This window comes from Boleophthalmus pectinirostris, unplaced genomic scaffold, assembly GCF_026225935.1.
Source record: "Boleophthalmus pectinirostris isolate CB_2022bp ecotype Guang Dong unplaced genomic scaffold, ASM2622593v1 HiC_scaffold_18, whole genome shotgun sequence".
NCBI classification, from domain to species: Eukaryota; Metazoa; Chordata; class Actinopteri; order Gobiiformes; family Gobiidae; genus Boleophthalmus; species Boleophthalmus pectinirostris.
The window spans coordinates 24,610,059-24,631,132 of NW_026571133.1; the positions used below are offsets into that span (position 1 = coordinate 24,610,059).

General features: G+C 39.8%; 1 protein-coding gene across 2 annotated transcripts; it reads right to left on the minus strand.

The window, feature by feature from the left end:
• Window positions 1-5,324: 5,324 nt before the first annotated feature.
• pik3r1 (phosphoinositide-3-kinase, regulatory subunit 1 (alpha)) lies at window positions 5,325-20,813 on the minus strand. 2 transcript variants are annotated; one of them, XM_020921939.2, is made up of 15 exons: window positions 20,585-20,813; window positions 19,187-19,736; window positions 13,754-13,846; window positions 13,609-13,683; window positions 13,401-13,532; window positions 12,686-12,887; window positions 12,396-12,478; window positions 8,979-9,180; window positions 8,722-8,902; window positions 8,518-8,643; window positions 8,301-8,443; window positions 8,048-8,224; window positions 7,887-7,961; window positions 7,647-7,817; window positions 5,325-7,555 (listed from the first exon to the last, which is right to left on the minus strand). In XM_020921939.2, exons 2-15 carry the CDS (start codon window positions 19,512-19,514, stop codon window positions 7,366-7,368), a joined length of 2,178 nt encoding a protein of 725 aa, XP_020777598.1. In that variant the 5' UTR covers window positions 19,515-19,736; window positions 20,585-20,813; the 3' UTR covers window positions 5,325-7,365. The 2 variants fall into 2 exon arrangements, with proteins under 2 accessions (XP_020777598.1, XP_055009410.1); XM_055153435.1 differs by lacking the exons at window positions 12,396-12,478; window positions 12,686-12,887; window positions 13,401-13,532; ... (2 more) ...; window positions 19,187-19,736; window positions 20,585-20,813 and adding an exon at window positions 10,905-12,353.
• Between the last annotated feature and the right edge of the window lie 261 nt (window positions 20,814-21,074).

The window sequence follows — 21,074 nt, forward strand, 5'->3', positions numbered from 1 at the left end:
TCCTGGAAATTGTCACTATTACTTTACAAATGAGCAAATGGTTTGCAGTGACTCTTTTATTTATAAATCAAATTAATTACAGTTGCTTGGTTGTATTACTTTGTGATCACCTACATGTAAATCAGCTACAAATTTTTAACACTACAGTCTTATGTTTCATCTCCCTTCCCGCAGATGGCAGTGTTTGCTGTTATTTCAATTACTGATTTCCTGTAAGTGTGTGTTGCTTCTTCATAACCCATGGTCATGTAAAGCAGAGGTCCCCAACCTTTTTTCTTATAAGGACTGGTAAAACATATTCTTTTTTCAGGGACCAGTGGAGCAGGGCGGGGCCGGTACTAGCACAAAAAGCATAAAACTCTTAACCATAGTTTAAAAAATCAATCAATAAATAGGCTTAATACTCATATTTACTGTTTATTGGGTTAATTTGCATTATATTTATAGAAACACACAGATATAGTGGTAGATTATTTAAAAAAAAACAAAAAAAACGAGGCTGGCTCACAGCCTCGGTTTGGGCCCAGGCCCAGTGGTTGGGGGCCCCTGAGCTAAATTTTATCCAAGCAATTTATATTTAACTTACCATTATGTTTCTAAAAAGCATTTTAACTTTTTACCTAACAACACATTGTCAGAGTCAATCATATGTGATTTTATTAATTTCCCTTATAAAAATCAACTTTTTTTTGATTGATTGTGACATTTATCCATGTTTAATTATCGGATGAACTAAGGACAAATACACATAGGGTTTGTGTGAGTCTGTTCAGTGACCTGACAAGCTCGGGCCTCAGTCTTTACAGGGAGAAACTTCATCTGCTTGATCACGACTGGGGCACACTTTAAACCACCTTTTTGGCAGTGATTTCCCATGGGTCCTATCATCCTATCATGTCATATATTTTGTTGGAACATTTCAGTGTGACAGAGGAATGCAGCCAAACATATACAAGCTCAGAGCTGGGAGTTTTCCACATTGAGGTCTGGCTTTTGAAATCACAGTTGACCTGGATATCATTTCCAAAGCTTTAATTCATGATCTGCTTTGAGTTTCAAAAAGTGGAGCATGATTATGAAGAGAACCTGTTTGATATTCAACCGCAGTACTTAATCTATCTATATAAATGACCTATGTTTCACAGCTGTAAATATGTCAATTATTTTTATTCAAAAATGATGATCTCACTTTATTGAAGATTACCACTGTGATAAGCTGCAAGTTTTAAATTGCAACAGTAACAGTGTTTCTGTGGAGATATTACTTTCATTTATATGTCATTATTTTTACTCAGTTACATGTGTCTTTATTGAACATAAATATTAAAAAAGCACACAAGGACACACAATATAGTGTAAATAAAGACAGACGTTTTCCAAAAGCAAAGCTTACATGGGCTATAATTGTGTTTATAACTTGAATACTGCCATAGAGAAGGAAAGTGATAGAGTAAGGAACATTAGCTAACAGTTCTTAGAAAGGTCCAAGTCCCGTTGCAGCACATTGTGGTCCTCCCACTGTTTAAACAGGGTTATATCACTGTTTGTTCAATGAGCAGCCTCACATGCTACAGCCTCTACAGCCAGCCCCACTGTGTGCTTCTATATCTGCCTCATGTTGTCTCTAAGTAGTTTATTGTTGTGTCTAAGTAGTTTATTTTGGAGGATATTATGTACCAGAGGTTATATATGATGAAGTTCAAACGATGGAAATGAAAACATGATTTTCCTACATACAAGCTGAGCCTTGGAAAACCTGTTTGTATTAGTCATGCTATGTAGCCTGCTGATGCTTGTAGCAGTGTATGTGTGTGTGTTGTGCTATTTATCATGTATTTCAAGGATTTTTTTTTTCCTCCCCCAGGAGCCTGTGCTATATTTAAATTGGCTGTGCTCTTGGTGCAGAGTCCCCGGCACTGTGTGAACATGAATCTAAATCATGTTGCACAGCCCTGTCAAGGCACTCAGCACTTTCCACACTACAATTCAACAAGTGAAAGTGAGAAAAGTGAATTTCTCCTCTTCGTCACTCAAAATGTATTCTTTTAATATATGTTCTGAATTTAGAACCTATATTAGGCCAATGTTATATTGCAATTATTCGTCCTGTAAACCCCCTGTCTATATCCAGTGGTTAAGGTTTAGGCACACTTTATTGTTCTCATGGGAAAACTTCAACATTAGACTCATCCTTCAGTGGACAACCTGTCAGGATATATATATATATATATATATATATATATATATATATATATATATATATATATATATATATATATATATATATATATATATATATATATATATATATATATATATATATATATATATATGTAATTTATTTTTTAAATTATTTACTCTATTCACCTGGTTGAACCTAAACCACTTGCTGTTTATTACTGCAGCTTGAGAAAGGCTATGCCCCAATTACTTTTGCTAATCAATGTGTTTATTTTGTAATATGTAGTAGGCTTAACAGCTTGGAAATGAGAGTGGTCTTACGGCCAGTGACCTCACAACATGAATGAGGTCCATAACTAATCAAACTGGAAATGATCTCTACTAATGGACCTGTTTCAAAGATTAGCAATGTAACTCATTCAGTTAATCACCTCAAATTTGATCAATGGTGTAGGCCTGATGCTATGGTCCATTTGAAAGTGTAATTACATGACAGCCCCTGTGCCAGATGTTGAACCTCTGCTCAAGAGCCAGGGATACCCCTCTGGTGCTGAATAGGGCAATTGACCTGGATAGATTTTTTTTCTGTTTCTGTGTTCTTTTACTCTTTTGTCCTATTTCAAATCACTTGGTAATCTGTAGCACTGGTCAGTGCTTCTTGGCTTCACATTAGAGTATTACAGTAAAAATGTGTTTGATTGGAAATGTATGGATCCAGATGTACATCAAGTTGGGCGTGAGCCTAAGAGGATTGGAGTCAGGATCATGTTGAATTGTACATGTATGAGTAGTTTATGTCCCTTTACCAAGTCCTATTTCACTAAGAGGTCACAAGCAGCACAATTTATTTACCTTATTTGGCCCTTTATGTGATTTGGGCATTTTGGCCCAAAGCTTCTCACACACACGCACACACAAAGAGAAAGAGAGAGACACATTTCTCTGACATTTAAAGTGGTGTAATCTATGCATAAATGATACCAGATATATATATTTTTTGTCTCCTCACTTTTTATTGTACATCCTAACTGAAAATAATAATAAACATTAATAAGTTTAATCAATTTCACACTGACTCTCATTCATCATCTTAACCTCCACGTTAGCAGTGACATAACCTGCAGCTCTGTTCAGAAGGGACTGATGGGGATTATGGTTTGCTCTTCGGAGTCTTGTGTTTATTTTAGGGGCTGACTGGACAAAACTGGATTAGCGACACAATGAATCCCCAGGCAATGGAACTCAGGGGTCAGCTCCTCGATGACCTTTGGCATTCAAATATTTATAAATCCTCATCTGTGTTGTGATTGCTATAAATAGGTCTGATCAGCAGACACTCTGGAGGGGAGACCACATTTGATAAGTCTGTAGATCTAGTGCAGTTACTGTTAGTACTAGCAACACTGTGGTGTTAGCTGCATTGCAAAAGGACACACACTTCCTCTGTGAAACTGCACAGAGCAGTGTGCTGGCGTCACAGAAGCAGTGGTTGGTGGTTCTTTATACATCACGTTCAAGGGCAGCACTGAGACATAGAAAATAGTATGTGGTGTTGTTGTTTTAGCAGGGACATCTAAACAAGTCAAAACCTGTAATAAAAATATGAACACGTGGTGTAATGATCAGACGTGGAAAAACAACACAACGTTATTATATAAGTATAAATATATAATTGTGTTATTGCAAAATGCTGCAAAGACACTAATATAAATGTGAATGTCTGCCACATTGGTTTTAATGGCTAATGAAACATGATAAAATGAAAACCAATTATTGCACCATATCCCTCTGTAGCTAATCAATAAATAACTTCTTTGTAAACCCAGGTACTTTCCCTCCAATTGATAAACTTTAGAATATTCCTCATAAACTGGCTATAACAGATATTTGGTCATGTTTTTGTGCAATATATAAAAGGGTAATATTTTACTGCATTCAGACACTTCATCCACTGTCACCATACAGTTTTATAGCCTTTGGCGCAGCTTTGAATCGGGAGCAAGCTCAGACTGGTGTGGAGGAAACCACCACAGGAATGCCATTGTCTGGAACATACAGGCCTGCTTGTTAATTTATACGTCTGTGATCTTGGTGAGAAGGAGCTTGAGAAGGCATTGTAATCTAACAGATGCACCGAGACATGCAGCCTATAGACTTGAGTGAATGGATTGGAACAACCCCAGATTGTTAATTATTAAGAGACCCACATATAGGCATTACTAATTAGATAATTAGCTTTAATATTCTCTCCAGTGGTTAGCAAATTTAGATGAATAGCTTTCATCCTCATGAAAACTGTCTTTAGCCACTATACATGGCATAGGCCTATATATACATTATGATTTCTTAGCTTTTAAATTTTGCTTAATTGTTTCCTGGTAAATAGAGCAAACTTCACTGTAAGGCTTTGTAGGCCAGAGCAAGTTGGACTTTGGGGTTTCATTGAGATCTCTTTCTGAGAGTTGCCCTTCCAAAGTTCAGAGTGTATCAATAGTTAACCCAGTGCTGTGCAATGCCAGGAGCCTCTGCACTCGCTTATCAGCCTGTTCGCGATAAGAAGTCTGAACCTGTTGCCTTATCTCTCAACATCAGTGCTTACAGCTCTATAACTGGTCTAGCTACATTACACTGACGGCTGCTCAAGAGGAAGAGTAAAGTCCACTTGCATTTACTGTACCAAAAGCTTATGCTGTACAAAGACAGCAGCTCTTTTTCCCATTTATATAGGAAAAGCATTGCGTTCTTAATAACGTGTCCTCATTTAAACTCTGATGTTTTAAATCCCAACCTCAAAGTGTTTTCTAGAGATTACTGCCATTAATCAGTGCCATTAAAGCAACAGTCAGCAGATGTAAGTGTAGCACATAATATAATCATCTGACCCTATGCATTATGTGTTTATCCAGTCTGCATTAGAGCAGGTTCAGAGAGGGGCAGCTCTAGAGGCCCTTTCTGGTGTCCAATAGAAGAGAACCTTGACCAGTATGACCTTTGCTATGGCAATAATGGCATCCGTACCTACCTACCTTCATACATGTTACATAAAGGTGAATATTTTTCCCAAGTCCTTTCAAGTATACACCATTACTATATCAGGAAAAGGGAGTAACTAACATACATATGCAAACAAATCAAAACCAGTCTCAAATTTAATAAAAAGAACAATTTTATTTCCTTTTAACAAAGCCCATTAAGTACTAAAGAAAAAGGCCAGAACACGGTTAAATTTTAATCCAATTGTGCCTGGGACACCAACAGAGAAAGATGTGTCTAAAATAAAACCATTTGACCATGAAAGAAAAACAAAATCAGTTGGCAGGAAATACACATTAAGTACCATAAGGGGTCTTCCTTGTTCAAATAAAATACATAGCATTTCACTTTAAAATCTACATTTTACACTTAGTCAATTATAAAGGCCTGCAACTAATTCAATGAAAAATGAAGAGTGCTGTTTTTCTTTTGTTTGTTTTACAATTGTGTATAGTGTGGACAATAGTTACCTTTCCCAACTTGTGTGGACTGGTATCGTGTTGAAATACAAGTTCCACAAACTAATTTGGGCTTAAGTATTACTAAAATTTGACATGTCAGTGAAAAGAGAATAAATCAAAAATACATTGTAACAACAAAGAGAAAAAAAAGCACATTTCTGTGTATATTTCTGAAGCCATTTTGTACTGTTATGGGCTCTTGTTTCAACCAAAAATGGTCAATTGGGTGGTCAAAAGTATAACAGTCATATCTGAAACTGTACCTGAATTGTGGACTTTTGGTTAAATTAAAAACACTGAGATGGATTTGAGGGTTTCACTGGCAAATGCTGTCCTTTGGAAATATGAAAGAATTGAAATATGGTGATCCACCAGTGTAGACAAAGTGATTTTCTGATACAGAAAAATACTAAGTGGATGATGTCTACGATTTTTAATATGAGCATACAGCAGTTGCAAACACCAGGCTGCTGTGAGTTAAGTGAAAACATATACATATTTATTTACTTATTTATTTATATTTTATAACAAAATAAATCTATGCTGTTGTATTCACTGTGAGTAATATGGGGTGAAAATATGCAGCGTTTTTGTTGCAAATCCCACTGTAGCATTCTCTGAGTTCACTGACATCCAAAACTGCATGTTGTTTAACTCTGTAAGAAATAGTACTGTGAATGTAGCAGCTTGATATTCACAAGGCTCTGCCTGAGAACAGCATTACTTTGAAGCAAAAAGACATAGAAAATAGTCATCTTTTAATCTATATAGCGGTTGTTAATTTCATTATAATAAAATGTATGTTTCTGTTATAATCTTAAAAAAACATAAATCTGCTCTGTATGTATCTTGGCATTTTGACACAAAATATCCTCTTGGATTTTTACATCGGAAAAATACTTTAAGCAATAAAACAAGCTTATATTGTGGGTTGCAACAGAAAAGATATATCTAAAAATAAAGAATTGCATAGCAGATCAGAATATAAACTCTAAGCAGGAACTGATTTTTGGTATGGTGCACTTCGATTCATGACTTTGCACTGTGTATGTACATAACAAAATCCATTCATAGTTTCACCTGCCAACAGTAGAGATCAAGTTTACTTCTAATGCTCAACATTAAGAAGCCAGAGTCTGTCTCTGCACTTCACATAAAAGTCCCTATAGGAGTTTCCCCCTTCAGACATCAAAAAAAGTCACAAAAACTTAGTTAAAAGTGCCATTTTGCTACATTTTTAGCTGATCCATGGTCTGCTCTTTAACAGTTAACACAAATCCTCAAGCATCACAACGCTTCCTGATTTGATGAGTTTTGGTCACACACTTGCAGGCATCTACACACAGAAATCCTCGCTCAGAATCGAACATAGCATGAAAGAAACGAAGTGGAACAACAAATGGTGGCAAGTGGGACGTATCCATGTGAACGGTGCAGACATTCCAGCTGGGAAAGCTTTGGGAGGAACAAGCACCAATAGAAGGCCTCACATGTTCTCCACTGCAGAGCTCAGTCCTTAGTTCGTCCACAAAGGGCAGAGGACAAGTACATTCAGAGAGCTGCTTGTGGTCAGCCTAAGTCACTGAAATGGTCCAGGCTTTTATGTGTTTTCTTTCTTGTCTCCAGTCTGAGTCTTGCTTGTGTAAACTGCCTTGAGGCCTGTCCTTGTGTCTACAGACTGGTGCGCTCCTCACCGTCTCTGCTGAGCATACACTGGGTATGCTAACGTCACATTTAGAGAGTCATTGTGCTGGACCAAGGATGTATGCTGGTAGTGAAGTACAAGTTCTTTCAAAGAGCTGTATAGGTTGTAGGGTTCTGCGAAGCCATAACCTGATGGTGTTTTGTTGATGACGCAGTGCTTGGCCTCACCATCCACGCTGCAAATACAAGTAACAATAGGATCAACCACAGGTCTCGTCCCCCATGTCCCTTCAATGATTCAACACTTAATCTTATTGTGATACGTACACAACACTGCAGGCGTAGCATCCAGCCTTACTGCTGTCCCGAACCAGGAATGTACCGTCTCTCTTGCCCTGCAGCAGCGCCTCAGCCTGGAGTCTGTTTATGTTGCCTAGCTTCCAGGAACGCTCGTCGTGATGAGGCAGGTCTTCATCGTCCTCTACCATAGAATATTGACTGAAAACAAATGGACGTTAATACAATTACACAACATTTACCTTACTACAGGATCAAAAGGAAACTCACTCTTCTGTGTTCTCGTTCTTGATTCCCAGCCACTCGTTGAGCTTTTTCTGTCTTACTCCTTTCTGGGTCAACCACCTAAAAAACAGAACAGAGAGAATCCAGGTTAGACACGCTTTAATATTCTCAAGAGAGGAGCATGCAGGCAAAAGTGATAAACATACATTAGATATTGGTCTCTGGTCTTGCGTAGTTGAATGAGATCAGGCTTGATGCTGTTCATTCTCTTGTCAATCTCTCTGTAGTCTGCAGTCTGCTTCTTCAGATCCTCCTCCAGGCGCCGCTTACTGTCCACAATTTCACTTATCCGAGATTTCAATTTCTCATAGTTCCCCATGATTCTAAAATGAAAACCAATTCATTATTGTTTATTCAGTCAACTGTGTAACTCTGCATTCTGAAAAACATAATACGTACCTTTGAATCTCTTTGTCATTCCCTTCTCTTCTAAACTTCTCAATATACTCTTTGCTGTACCGCTCTTGTGTTTGGCATTGCTCTTCGAAGATCTTAATAGTTTCATTAAATGCTTCTATCGCTGTGCGTTTCATTTGAATTTCCTAGAAACAGAAACATCTCATAAGAATGTGTAAAAGAAAGTTAATTAAAATGTGATGTATGGATGAGCACTCACTTGTGATGTTCTTGTGTATTCTTCATAGAGACAATCATACTCCTTGTTCTTTTCCTGGTACTGCTGATGGTACTCGCACAGCTTTCTACCTACTGCTTCAATGTTGTCCTCTTTCACTACTTGATCCTGGAGAAACAATCATAACTTGTTAATCTTTAAGACATGCACAACGGTTGGTCCATCTTACAATAGTGAACAGTTTACCTGTTGATGTTTAGATACAGGGTACAACAGTTTGACGTCTAGTTTTGGGTTGTATTGAGCCAGGGACTCCGTGCGGTAGTGGTTGATGAGTTCAACAACTGAGCTAAACGTTAGTGGATCGGAGAAGCCGTACTTTCCATCTCGATGAAATATCTTTATGAGTTTATTGTTGCCCCCTTTCCTGTAACCAAATTTTAAAAAAAGTATAAACAAGGAGAAAATTTGCTTTTGATCCACTTTATTTGTATAGAGCTGACCTTAATGTCAGAGTGTAGTCTCCGTGCATTTTGGTAGAGGCATCTCGCACCAGAAAAGTACCGTCTGCGGTGTCCCTAAGTTTCTCATTCACCTCTTCCCTAGAGATGTCGCCCCAGTACCACTCGGCGTCTTGAAGAGCCATGTTATTGTTCATACCGTTGTTAGTCACAGGTGGAGGCTTGAGTGGCTTTGGAGGTAGAGCTGCAACATAAAAGTACCCTCAATGCAAAAGCAGATTTCAAACGGTTTTAACCAAGGAACACTTTGTATCAAGAGACAACCAATGTGACAAGTGTGTGTGCTTTTTATTGATTAAACTAGAGAGCAGTGTGCTGGGAAATTGTGAATAAAGTCAACTAATGAGAACACTTTTCTAGATTAACTCCAAAAAGTAAATGTATAATGTATGTGTCATTTGTGTGGGACAATCACAAAAGTGACTTTTAAAACAACAATACAGATCTCATTCAAACATCCAAGCACAAAAAGTGATTAAGTAGAATCAAAAGGCTTATTTTTACTATATTTAAAAAAGTAATAGGTTATTACACTTAGACATCCACACATGTCAAAACGTGCAGTGGCTGCCCAAGAGTGAAGCATAGCTGTAGCTGAACCAAGGCAAGTGGCTATTTTTAACTCACAAATCTGCACTGTCTTTGTTCAGTCCCTCTGCATTAACACCCTTCCTGCTGCAATGAACCACGCAGGACTGCCCATTCAGAGCTCTTAGCACACTCCTACACAGGCTACAAGCACATATCAAGCTCACAAAACAACTTCTTTTGTTTAAATGAATGACACTTTGCCTGCTAACAAGATCAAAATTTAAACACAGAGCTACATCATTTTACAAGCTAGACACTGGACAAAGTCCCCAGAGCTACACAAAAACAATGTGCCTATTTTCCACTCTGTTAAAGTACAAATATGAGTTTTATCCAGCCAAATCTGCATCAGAGGTAGCCTGCTCAGTAACATGTTACATCACTTACCACAGCCAATCACATTGGGGGTATGTCCTCCACCATTCCAGCATCTTTCTTACTCTTACAGCAATGAGATCATATAAAAGCCTGTCAGCTCAGAACTGCTTGTCTCCTCAGAGCTGCAGCAAGCTGTAGTGAAACAGCCTAAAGAGAATAAAAATCCTCCATGACTGTAGCCGTATGTCCTAGTGCCTCCATGAGTAGGATCTGTGGGTTAGCAGGAGGAGCCAAGCAGCCGCAGCCTGGTCCATGCTTTTCCAGCGTCATCATTCCCTCCCTCTCAGACTCTCCTGCAGCCTGTTTGGCCCCACCCCCACGTGTGTGTCATGCCGAGCTATAGTCCGCCCCTTTGCTGGCACTTGAGACAAAGCCAGCTCTGCTGCTGCAGCACGTAGGCAGCCAAATGACAAAGCCAGGGCCGGTCAATGGCACCAAAATACGCCTGTAATCCCACAGTGACACTGGGCTCACTGCACTACAGCTCGATTTCCTCAGAGCTATTAAAATAGATGTAGTTCTCAGTAATGTACAAAGATTAAGTGGAACAGTGTCCTGTTTCACAGTGTCCTTAAGGTGAGCCCTACACTTTTAAAAGCACCTGCATGTAATAAATTGCCAAAACTCAACAGTTAGAACAATCTAAGTTCTAAACGTTTCCTTTGTTATTTTCCCACATTAAATTCAGACACTGTCTTATACATGCACATCTATACATGCACATGCAGCACTATAAGATGCCAATGAGCATGGACTGTAGTGAGGCAACCTGCTCATATCATCCGAAATAACAAGAGGCACATAGTTGCCTGAGACGAGTGACAAGACAGAAATGTTAAACTATAGCTAAAGTACCTACCACCAACCCTCTGTACAGTTACTTTGTGCCACGCAGTTCTTTCACTAAATAAAAATATAAATAAGAGATAATACACTTACGGTAGAGGTTATGCATATTTTGTTGTCATTCCAAGTAGTTTAACTGTGTCCACCACATTTGGTTCAAACGACTGCATAGAAATGTATTCTACCAAAAGGCCAAAACGTGTAGAAGGCCTCTCTCAAAACAGTTCTATTAAAATCCAGGTAATCCGTACAAAGTAAGGTCAGGTGCGAGTACTGGGTTCCTGCCTTGAGCACACTTGCCTGTTGCTGACTCTGCCCTGCTGCGGCCTGCTGCTGCTGTGCAGGCACAAGGTTAATGATTAGCACTAGCTCGAAGCACAGCCTCACGCCACATACGGGTGTTGGTCACTCCCCCTTCCCTTCTCTCTCCCTCAGTGTTTGTAAAGGAGGAGTCAAAGGGTGTTTCAACTTATGATTAACTTGCAAAGTTTCAAATATTTGCTGAGCTCGGCACTTTGAGGCAAGGAGAACATTTGGAGAGCCAGAGTAAAGCAGTGAGCCAGGGAGCAGGCCTCAGTTTAACAAGAGGAGCTCTGTGGAGCACGTCAACTTTCCAACCAACCAAATCTAACTGGGCCTTTTGTCGCTTACTTAAAATAGGCACGCAGTCACCAGGAGTAGGCCACAGTGCACATGCACACACCAGCCATTCACAGAAATCTACAGACAGAATGTACATGTCTTTACAAAGAACTGGAAAATTATCACTGTGCGGGCCCAGATTATATTTGAAAACTATGACACCAAAGCACTGGATAAGAACAATATAAACTTCCAAATCAACAAAAACAAAAATATTTATTTGTATCAATGAGGTTTTGTCAAAATGTGTAAGCCACCAACTTTTCCTTTCAGTCTGTCTATTCACTGCTCTCCCACCCAGGCCAGAGTGAAACTACTCCTGCAGGTGCAAATTACTGACAGCCGAGACTTGCTCAAGCTCACGACATTATAAATAGCCCTAACAGGTAATAAAATGTTTAAACAGCCTGGGCCAGAGATGGGCCTCTGTGGCAGCCAACAACAGTGCTTTTAACTAGAGCTGTAAAAACATAATGAAGCCACGTACAAGACTGCAATGGTCTACAACAGTTGTCATTATAGAACAAGATTTAGTTTGTCTGTTACTGTTCATGTCTTCCACATAACTGTTGAGTTTGTACAACACACTGCACTAGGGTTGTCAAAAGAGATTCTGCCAAATACAAACTACCACCAAGACAAAAGTAATATAAATATGTGGATTGTGGCCGTGCAAAGAGATGAAGTTAAACATATTTGAGTCTGTATCGTGCAATTCATTATCTGAGCTAATACTAATACACACTATACAGAACTACATCAATAACAAGGTTTCACTACGGTTTCACATTCGTCTTGAGTATGGGTTTTTTCCAGAGTAATAGTGCAGAAAATATGTTTGAAACAGGAACATGATAACAACCCTACTTTGCACTGATATTGAATTAAATGTATATGACATTGGGAAAAGGTTTGAATAGTCCATTGTAAAGATGTTGTTACCTGGTGCTGCATTGCTGTCTGCCCATTCACTGGCCACCAAAACTTCAATGATCCTGACGTGGGTATCCGAGCTGGGTTCACAGCTGTCGGCAGAAAGGTTGAATGTATTTAGGGCAGATAGTGCAGAGAAACGATGCTTTGCTGTTAACGTGCATGCATGTGTGTGCTGTGAGCCTGTGTCTGGGTGCCACAGTATTATATGTCTGAGTAGGCACACTTGAGCCTGTCTATGGCCTGCTCTATCTTTGACGCAGACTGCAGTGTGAGTGAGGGCTGTGCTCTGCTCTCACCTCGAGCTTTGTTGTCTGAAAAGAACCGGGCTGAAGATCTCACCCAGGGCCCGTGCAGACAGCAGGTTCTTGGAGCCGTTCTGACACACACGGCTGAAGTGCCTGAGCAGACACTGGAGGGTGAGCCAGTACTGTGGAGGCACACCCGGAGAGCTGAAGATATGACGCAGCAGCTGGCCACACTCCTCTGGGCCTGCTACTTCTGTACAACCAGAAAGCAAGTTTAAGCCTTTGTTCACAAAACCAACCAAAGAACACTGAAGCAGAGGATGTTCTCTCAAACAAAGAGGCGATGGAAAAAAGTGTCATGTGCAGTCGGTTACAAGCCGCAGAGACACTGTGCGGTTGACAATGAGCGTAAGGTACACTAGCAGGTGATTGGCTGCTCACAGATTGTACAGATAAACTTTCAGGCTTGTTTTAGTTCCTATTAACCACAGATATCCTGTTTCTGGCCCTGTGACAGCAAGAGAATGCAGCACGACTGAGCAGAGTGTGGTGTGAGAATTTGGTTACTGCTTGCACTCAAAAAGTTGGGTAAATGTAACATTGCTCTGAGATGCACAGAAGAAGAACTATAAAAAGCTTTTGGAACAAGAGTTACTGACGAGGAACTGAATGTTCAATTAGTAGTGCAGCGGAGATTTACGTCAGCGCTCTGCTTCAGTGGAGTAAACAGTCATATTTCAAACAGAGTAACAACATTGGCTCTCACCTTTGGCTGTGTGGACTATTTGAGTGTATAATGCAGTTGGGATAATAGGCTGGGGCAGATCCTGCAAGTACCTTCGCAGACTGTCACAAAGGACAGGAAGTTCAAGTTGATCCACGTCCATAGAAGAAGGGTCTGAAATGTATATTTTCATTTCATTATTTGTACACACAGCTTTTATATAAAATACTACTACATTTAGGATCCTTACCACAGTCATAATACTGTCGAATTTCAGCACCGCCTCCTGCTGTAAACGTTCGATAAAGTGTTGGATTCTCCAGACCTGCACAAAGAAATTTGAAATATAAATATATGTGTAACAGAAATGAGGCCAGTTTAAGAGTGAAACATACCGTTTTTCTCGATAGCCTGAATCAGCTGTACTAGCAGGGGGGGCGCTGTCTCCGGTACAGTGAACTGTTCAGTCAGGTCCAGGAGACATAAACCTGGGGAATAGGATCAAAACCATGAATCATTTGCCAATATTTATATTCATTCAGGTGAACATTCAGCTTAGTACAAGAAATCAAAACACACTACTTCCCTGGGATCCTAAATTTGGTAAAAAGGGAATAAGCACTGACTTCAGTAGTCAAGAACAAGTCAAAGACAAAATATTTTAAAATGAAAATTATGAATTGGATAGTTGTGCTTTTAAGGTGGCATTGCTACCTTAGATAAAATATTGTTTTCAAATGCAATCTTTGCACTGTCCTTTTTTTATATATATAAATAAATCAAATAAATACAATATACACAACAGAAGTAATCAGGCTCAACAAGAGACCTAATCCCTCGAAAGGCTGCAACATTTGTAGGATCTTGGATTCAGTCTCACAACGCAGGCAAGCTGCTGCAACTTAACCACTACATCACTGGGACACATCAGGTTTAAATCTAAATCATCATCATTTTTGATAATGGAAGAATGATGACTGTAAGAACATTAAATGGCAAAGCTGCAGTAAGCTAAGCATGTTCTCCGAACCTGACTAGCACAGAATTACAAGTTAAACTTCAAACACAAGTGGTCATTACAGCGGGCTAACTGAAGACCAGAGGTTGGCAGTGGAGGTTGAAAGCCTGGGTAAACAGACTGTGATATGAGTTAAGCCAGGCCACAGGTCTAACTTACTTTTTCTTCAGAACTTTGTCCCCAGGTGTAGACATGAAAAGATCAAGGACTTGGACAGGATTTTATTTGGATTTGCAAAGGTGTATTTTGAAAAGGATATGTTCTGAAAGACGGGCCTGTTCAGCTAAGTGCACAAAATCCTCAGAAATTATAAATGGGAGCTTTCTTGTAACCTTTTTTTTTTCAAAATGAAGTTAATTTCAATTTATTCAGAGTGACTTTCAAGATGCATTCTATAAATCAAAATCATGACTTGCTAATCTAGAGCCTTTTTGACTAGAGCGGATGGCTAGAAGAATCCTCCTCACACGCCAACACACAAGACTGCATGTGGGACAACGAGTCATCTGGAAGATATCACAGGAACTACTTGGCTGTGGAGGGGCAGGCAGCAGGGGGTTCTGAGAAGTGAGAGATGGAAGGCCAGTGGTCCTTAAATAGAGAGGGAGACATGTGGAGCTTCCATTGCACAGCCCCAGTATAACCTTTCTGTGCCCAGATATGCTACTTGTTTCTGAGAACCTCATGGTCAGGGGTCCAATGCACGCAAAAGGCAATGATCATATTCAGGGTAAATCAAGGGTAAATCATACTAGATTATCTTACAGCATGTGTAGGTATTCTGTAAAATGCTTTAGTCACGGAAAAAACACTTTTCTGACAAAATATTGCATTGTCTCTAATTATCTTCACTGAAAACTGAAAATGTGCCATGTTAGGATGAATCTCATCTATTAACATTATTGTTATGAACAATATAAAGCCATGCGTATTGCCACATTTCCTTAGTAACAGTGACTAAAAAGAGAAGAAGCATGCAGCCCCCTGTGTTTATTTACCCCTGTGAGTGACAACAGACAGCAGTGATACAGTTGCTTCTTAGTACTGTCAACGGCAGGATAGTTTGGCGCCAATGGAATTGGATCAAGTAGCAGACAAAGTATGGTAGAAATGTTTCAATCTATTTGAGGGAGTTTTAAACGCCCTGGCAGAGGATCAAACAATAAGCAAGTTCCTACATGATTTTTTGGTCTTTTTCTGATGCTTCTTGCTTCTCTCATGCCCGGATGCATTAGCCCATGATGGAGCAAGGGGTGCACTGTGTCCACTAGTCAATCAGACTAGTTAAGTTAGAGATATACAGCTGCTGCTCACACCGAGTCTGAGCCTGTGTCACACCACAGCAGGACTGGCCAGGGCACCAGCACACACAAGTAACAGATGTACAGGAGGCACTTTTACCTTGAGCCATACCAACTTATTTGAGAGGAGCTTAGCAAGCAAATAAAAAAAGTTATAAAAAATACATTGCCAATTACTACACATATTACAGTGGCATGGTAATCATAGATTTACAGGATATATTAAGAAATGTTTTAAAAAGTCATGTGTAGGGAAGTAGGTCAGTTTCAGACAATAAGAACAGTAAGCATAAGAGAGCTCATGTGAAGGCAACATCTCCCCCTGCAGGATAGAAGATGTACTGCAAATGCTGAATGACAGCCAATCAGGACGCTGTTGCTACAGCCTGCCAATTAACCCTGTAGTGAGCAGAGAGAGGCCTGGCAGTTCAGCTGAGGTTTCTGTAGTTACACAAGAGATGAATTAAAGGCCGCTGAGGTTCCTTAGGACATCAGTGTCATTTATGTGGGCAGTAAGAAACTGATCTGACTTTGAATGGTCTTCACTTACCATTTCTATATGATTGGTTATAGAAACAATGATAGTCATAGATAATAATAGAAATTATTTGAGAATTCAAATTAAGCATAGTCAATATATTGGTACCAATATAAATATCTGATAATGGGAATTTTTCATAGATTGTATCTTAAAAATTCAGGTATATCAAGCCAATATAAAGTGTGACATTCCCAGTTTGTACTCAGTGCTTGAGATTGGTCAAACAGACTAGACAGTTAAACTGCGAATAGAAGCTCAATGAAGCTATAGGAGGCTGTATGTGAAAATTATTTGTAAATAGTCAAATAGTCATCATTGACAAATTTGGCTGTGGGCCACATGAGCAAGCCAACTGAAACTTGGTATTATCCTCAGTTCATACTGAAACTGGTAACCGCTCAATTTTAAACACAGACAGATAAATAAAAAGATAGGCACTATTTTCATAAGGTGCAGCAGTGCTTGAACATACAAAATGAACATGGTTTCTATTATGTGTTCTTTTCTCCCAAAGATTTACATAATGCCACACCAACAACACAGCTTTGCAAAGGAGCCGATGTTTTAGGACACCGGCTCTTTAAAAACACACTATTTGAAAAAGCTCTAGCAGGCCAGCACTGGAGGTTTTTACTGACCTCATCTCTTGCTTTTTGTCAAAGTCTCAGTCTGCCTCAGCCTCTCTCTCTTAATCCGGCTTGCAGACAAGCTATTAGTAGTAGCAGCAGCAGTAAAGAAGATTTAAATGAGACACTACACATTTCCCAATCTTGTGAATTACAAGTGTGCAGGATTTTATAAAACTTTTTTCATCTGGTGGATACGAGTTTTATTTTACAATCAAATCAAGCAAGATACTAATACTAGTAATATGAGCAAACTACAGTTACAGTCACAGTTAAATTACTTTTATTCAGTAAGTGACCATAGCATTCTAATTGTTTAATGAAAAACATGATGCAGTCAGTCTAACTAATTGTTATAAATAAACAAACAATGAAAATGAACAAAATGAGTATTGTAGAAAACGCTAAGGAACAAACACTCCAACTGTATATACCCAACTAATGCTATAGGTTGATCTGGAATTGGACAAAGATCTAGGCTAGTTACATGAGAAATGTCTATCACATGAACCAAGAGTTGGAGCTAAAGGAGCATTTGGAGCCAATGAGGCCCACTGAAGGAAAGCACAGTTTATCTCAAACTCCACACAGCACTCACTCCAATACTACCTGCAGTGTGTAGCCTCTTACTTTTTTAAGCAGAGAATCAGACACACAAAACATTACTGGGTTTTATACAAACATATCATGTTAAATCCCACACAGTTTCTATGCAATGCCCAGGTGATGTGGGCAGAGGAATAGGAACAACATATTGTTTCCATATCTTATCAATATTTGGATAATGTGAAGTTTGAGGCAATAGAAAAAAACTAATAGGCAAAAGAAGACAAGGGTGTGCTGGCATCAAATATTTCCTTCAACAAGACTGAGCTCGTAGAGTAACCTCTGAAGGAGCATGCGCAGCAACACTTTATCTACATTTGAAAGAATGTTCACAGTCTGACTGTTGGATGATAAAAGGCAGTTATACTCCAAACACTCCAGGCATTCAGGAAAGTTAACAGTGAAGAGTTACAGGATGAATGCTAAAAAAAAAGGGTTAAATTAAACTAAATCACAAAGAAGTGCAAGACTGTTTTCAATGATTTTATCCTTCTCAAGTTTCCATAGTGCTCTGGGTCTTTATGCATGAATTCTTTGTGAACAGGGAGGTGCAGAACAGAAGTTTAAAAAAGGCTTGTTGGAATGAGGCGGGCTGTTGCAGCCCGGCCTCTCCACATCTGCTGCACTCATGTACACCCCTGTGGCTGAGCAGAGGCCCCATGCTCTCCCCCACCAGAGCTGACTGTAGAAACTATCCAAACAGTGCAGGAGGAGGGAGAGAGCTGTGGAGTGGAGGAAGGGAGTGAGATCCCTTGGTAGTGCCTAATAAATCACAAACACAGTGGGAGCACCCATGGCCCTGCCTTTCAAAAGCCTGAGCTCCAGTTGAGATAGTCCTGCCTGCACACTGTTCCTCACACTGTGCTGTCCCACAGCCTCAGAGGCCCCCGTGTGTCCCCCTGTGAGTGCCTCTCAGAGCGGCACACATGCAGCATTCTTCTGCTGGGGCTGCGTTCACACTGGCTCCAGGCTCAGAGCTGCCACTCAACCACGACGCAGCCATTCACATGCCCCTTCAGTCAGAGCAGTCTGAGCAAGCTTTCCCCGGACAACAAACCACAGAAAAGAATTTCACAATCACACACCACAAAAGGGCAAAAACTAGAAACCTGCCAACTACAGCCTCTCTATAAACGGTGAACACACGTTATGTGCATATGCTACTGTGTCTTTCACCTGGCTTCTGTCATAAAGAGTTGTGGTAAATGAAACTTTAAACTGGGATTAACTGGACACAACTAAGCCAAAATCAGAAAGGTATCTTTCCCCAAGACTTGACACTGGAATTACATTCTCTCTATGTGCCCAACTTTAACAAAAAATAATATCCTAAACAACCATATGGCTTGTGCAAACTGTAATATTTCTATAGTCCACTGGGAGACCTCGGTGCCTGCACCCCCCTCATTTCCAGTGAGTCAAATACTGAAAGTGACTTCAGCAGAATATCTCTCAGGGTGTACTCAATCTGGACTTTTTGAATAATTGCTAGCTAAACTAACTTACACATGGTCAGGACTAAACTGACTTCAAACCAGGACTGAACAACGACAAGTGTGAACACAGCTTTTAATCATACGGTTCACACACCAGTAGACAACTAGACACAGGTTAGCCTCTAACAGCATAATTTAAATTACTCAATGTTTTGTCACTTGACTTAGGAGTGATGTATGACACATGTAAAAAGAAGACATAAGGAGGAAAATACCAAAATATTAATAAGTTACAATCACCTGGTTCTGAGTCGGAGTCTTCAGCTGCTCCAGGAGCTACAGGTAACGGTCTGACAGGGCGGGGTTTGGGTGTAGGCGGTGCGATCCATTTCTTCCCAATGTACTCTACGTATGTCCCAGGGAAGTCTCCTTTTTCTTGAGTGGTCTCGTTGAATCCTGGCAACCACCCAATGTCCTCTGGCCTCTGCTCCAGTCCATCAGTGTACCCAAGAGCCACCAGCGCTCCTTTACTTACTAACAAAATATCCCCCACATGAAGGTCCATGTCCTCACCCCTCTCCTTCTTGTAATCATGTAGCGCTCTGTACTGGTATCCTTCTGCACTCATACTGATGTCTTTCTAATTGTTACTTCAATAATAACAACACAGTAATTCCATATGCATCAAAGTTCAATATGGCACTAGTGTTTTCAGATGCAGATGTCTAGCTAGTCTTCAGTCTATCAATGTTCCTGTTCTCTGGGGATGATTTTGTGGTTTCTTGGAGAGTTGGCCTTCTATATGCACCCATCAGTGAAAGGCCTTCAACGGTAATATTTCCAAAATTCACTGGAACACAAGAGGTATTTGTGGTTACTTGAACAATCACATACATTTTCTGAATGAGAGTAGTGGCTATGGATGAATTAGTAAAGAAAGCACATTTTACTCTTAATACAAATTTAAAAAAAGGTCTGCAGGCTTACAGTCTTTACAAATTTACTAACAAAAGTAATAGTTTGAAGGCATGTTGCCTTTATGTCCACGCAGTAGCACTTGCAAAGTGAATAATGTTATACGTAACTTGTTAGTAAGTATAATTTAGAGCTGCTGAATAGTTCCAGCCATCACATGGTACGCCTCGCTCTGCCCTCTCAAGACTCTTGGGCAGCTTATGGTTGCTAACATTAGCATTAATTTGGCAGCGTACAGAGCATGGACGAATAATAAGATGATTATTATAGATCCATGGTACAGAGCTGTTTCTTATAGCGTGATTTGACGTTTGCATAAAAGCGATGCCAAAACTTGACATAAAAAACTTAAACGAAAGAACTTTGGTCACTGTGCCTACGGCAGATCCCGTAGACTGAAGTGCGTATTTCTATTAGCATGTGAACAGCCGCAAGAGGTTGTCCGCTAATAACAAAAATCGGCATAATGTTGAATGTTATAAATCATGTTAAAACATTAAACGGTGGAAATTAAGCACAACAAAACCGATGCAATAATAATAATAATAATGATGATGATGATAAAGAAACGGGACACTAAAAAGTAAGCTAACGAGTCACAAGATGAAATACTGTGAAATATACAAATACAAAAGTTTTAATTTAATCTTTACTTTTCCCAGTGCACGCTTGTGGTTGCGTGTGTTAGCCACATTCGTTTGGGATAGCAAGACGATTGCATACCAGTTCTGCATGAATCCACAGGCTAGCCCTCCTCCGGTATAATTGCTCCAAACTTCGGGAATAAGCAATCAAACAAGCGAGTTTCAACTTTCTTAAGATCCGTTACCGATCCGTGTTAATAAAAATCTTCCTCTAGTGTATACATCCGTTTTTAACACACAAAAAAGACAAAATCCTTCACCGTGAAAAAGGCACGTCTCGCTGTCCCGAACAGACGCTGCCTTGGACGTCGCCTGCATGTCCAACAAGGGGCAAGTCAAAGCTCCACAGTTCATTGGCTATAGCCTCCGTCAATCAAACTCTCCATAGAGCGACCAATCAGCTGTTTTCTCCTGGTTGACACACCCACTTATATAGACCCGACCGTGGAAGACAGATTCTTAACACGCAACATGAAACATGAAACATCTAAAAAATTACATAACCAAAGCAGAACGCACGGAAATACAGATAAGCAGAGTTCGTATGTTGTCTGTTATGACTAACAAAA

Bases quoted from the DNA above. Each gene is read 5' to 3' on its own strand.
- pik3r1 (XM_020921939.2), bottom strand. From the start codon at position 19,514: ATGAGTGCAGAAGGATACCAGTACAGAGCGCTACATGATTACAAGAAG. The intron at 13,847-19,186 runs GTGATTGTAACT...CCTATTCCCCAG, and splicing joins AGACTCCGACTCAGAACCAG to GTTTATGTCTCCTGGACCTG. The intron at 7,556-7,646 runs GTACGTATCACA...TTGTATTTGCAG, and splicing joins TGCTACGCCTGCAGTGTTGT to CGTGGATGGTGAGGCCAAGC.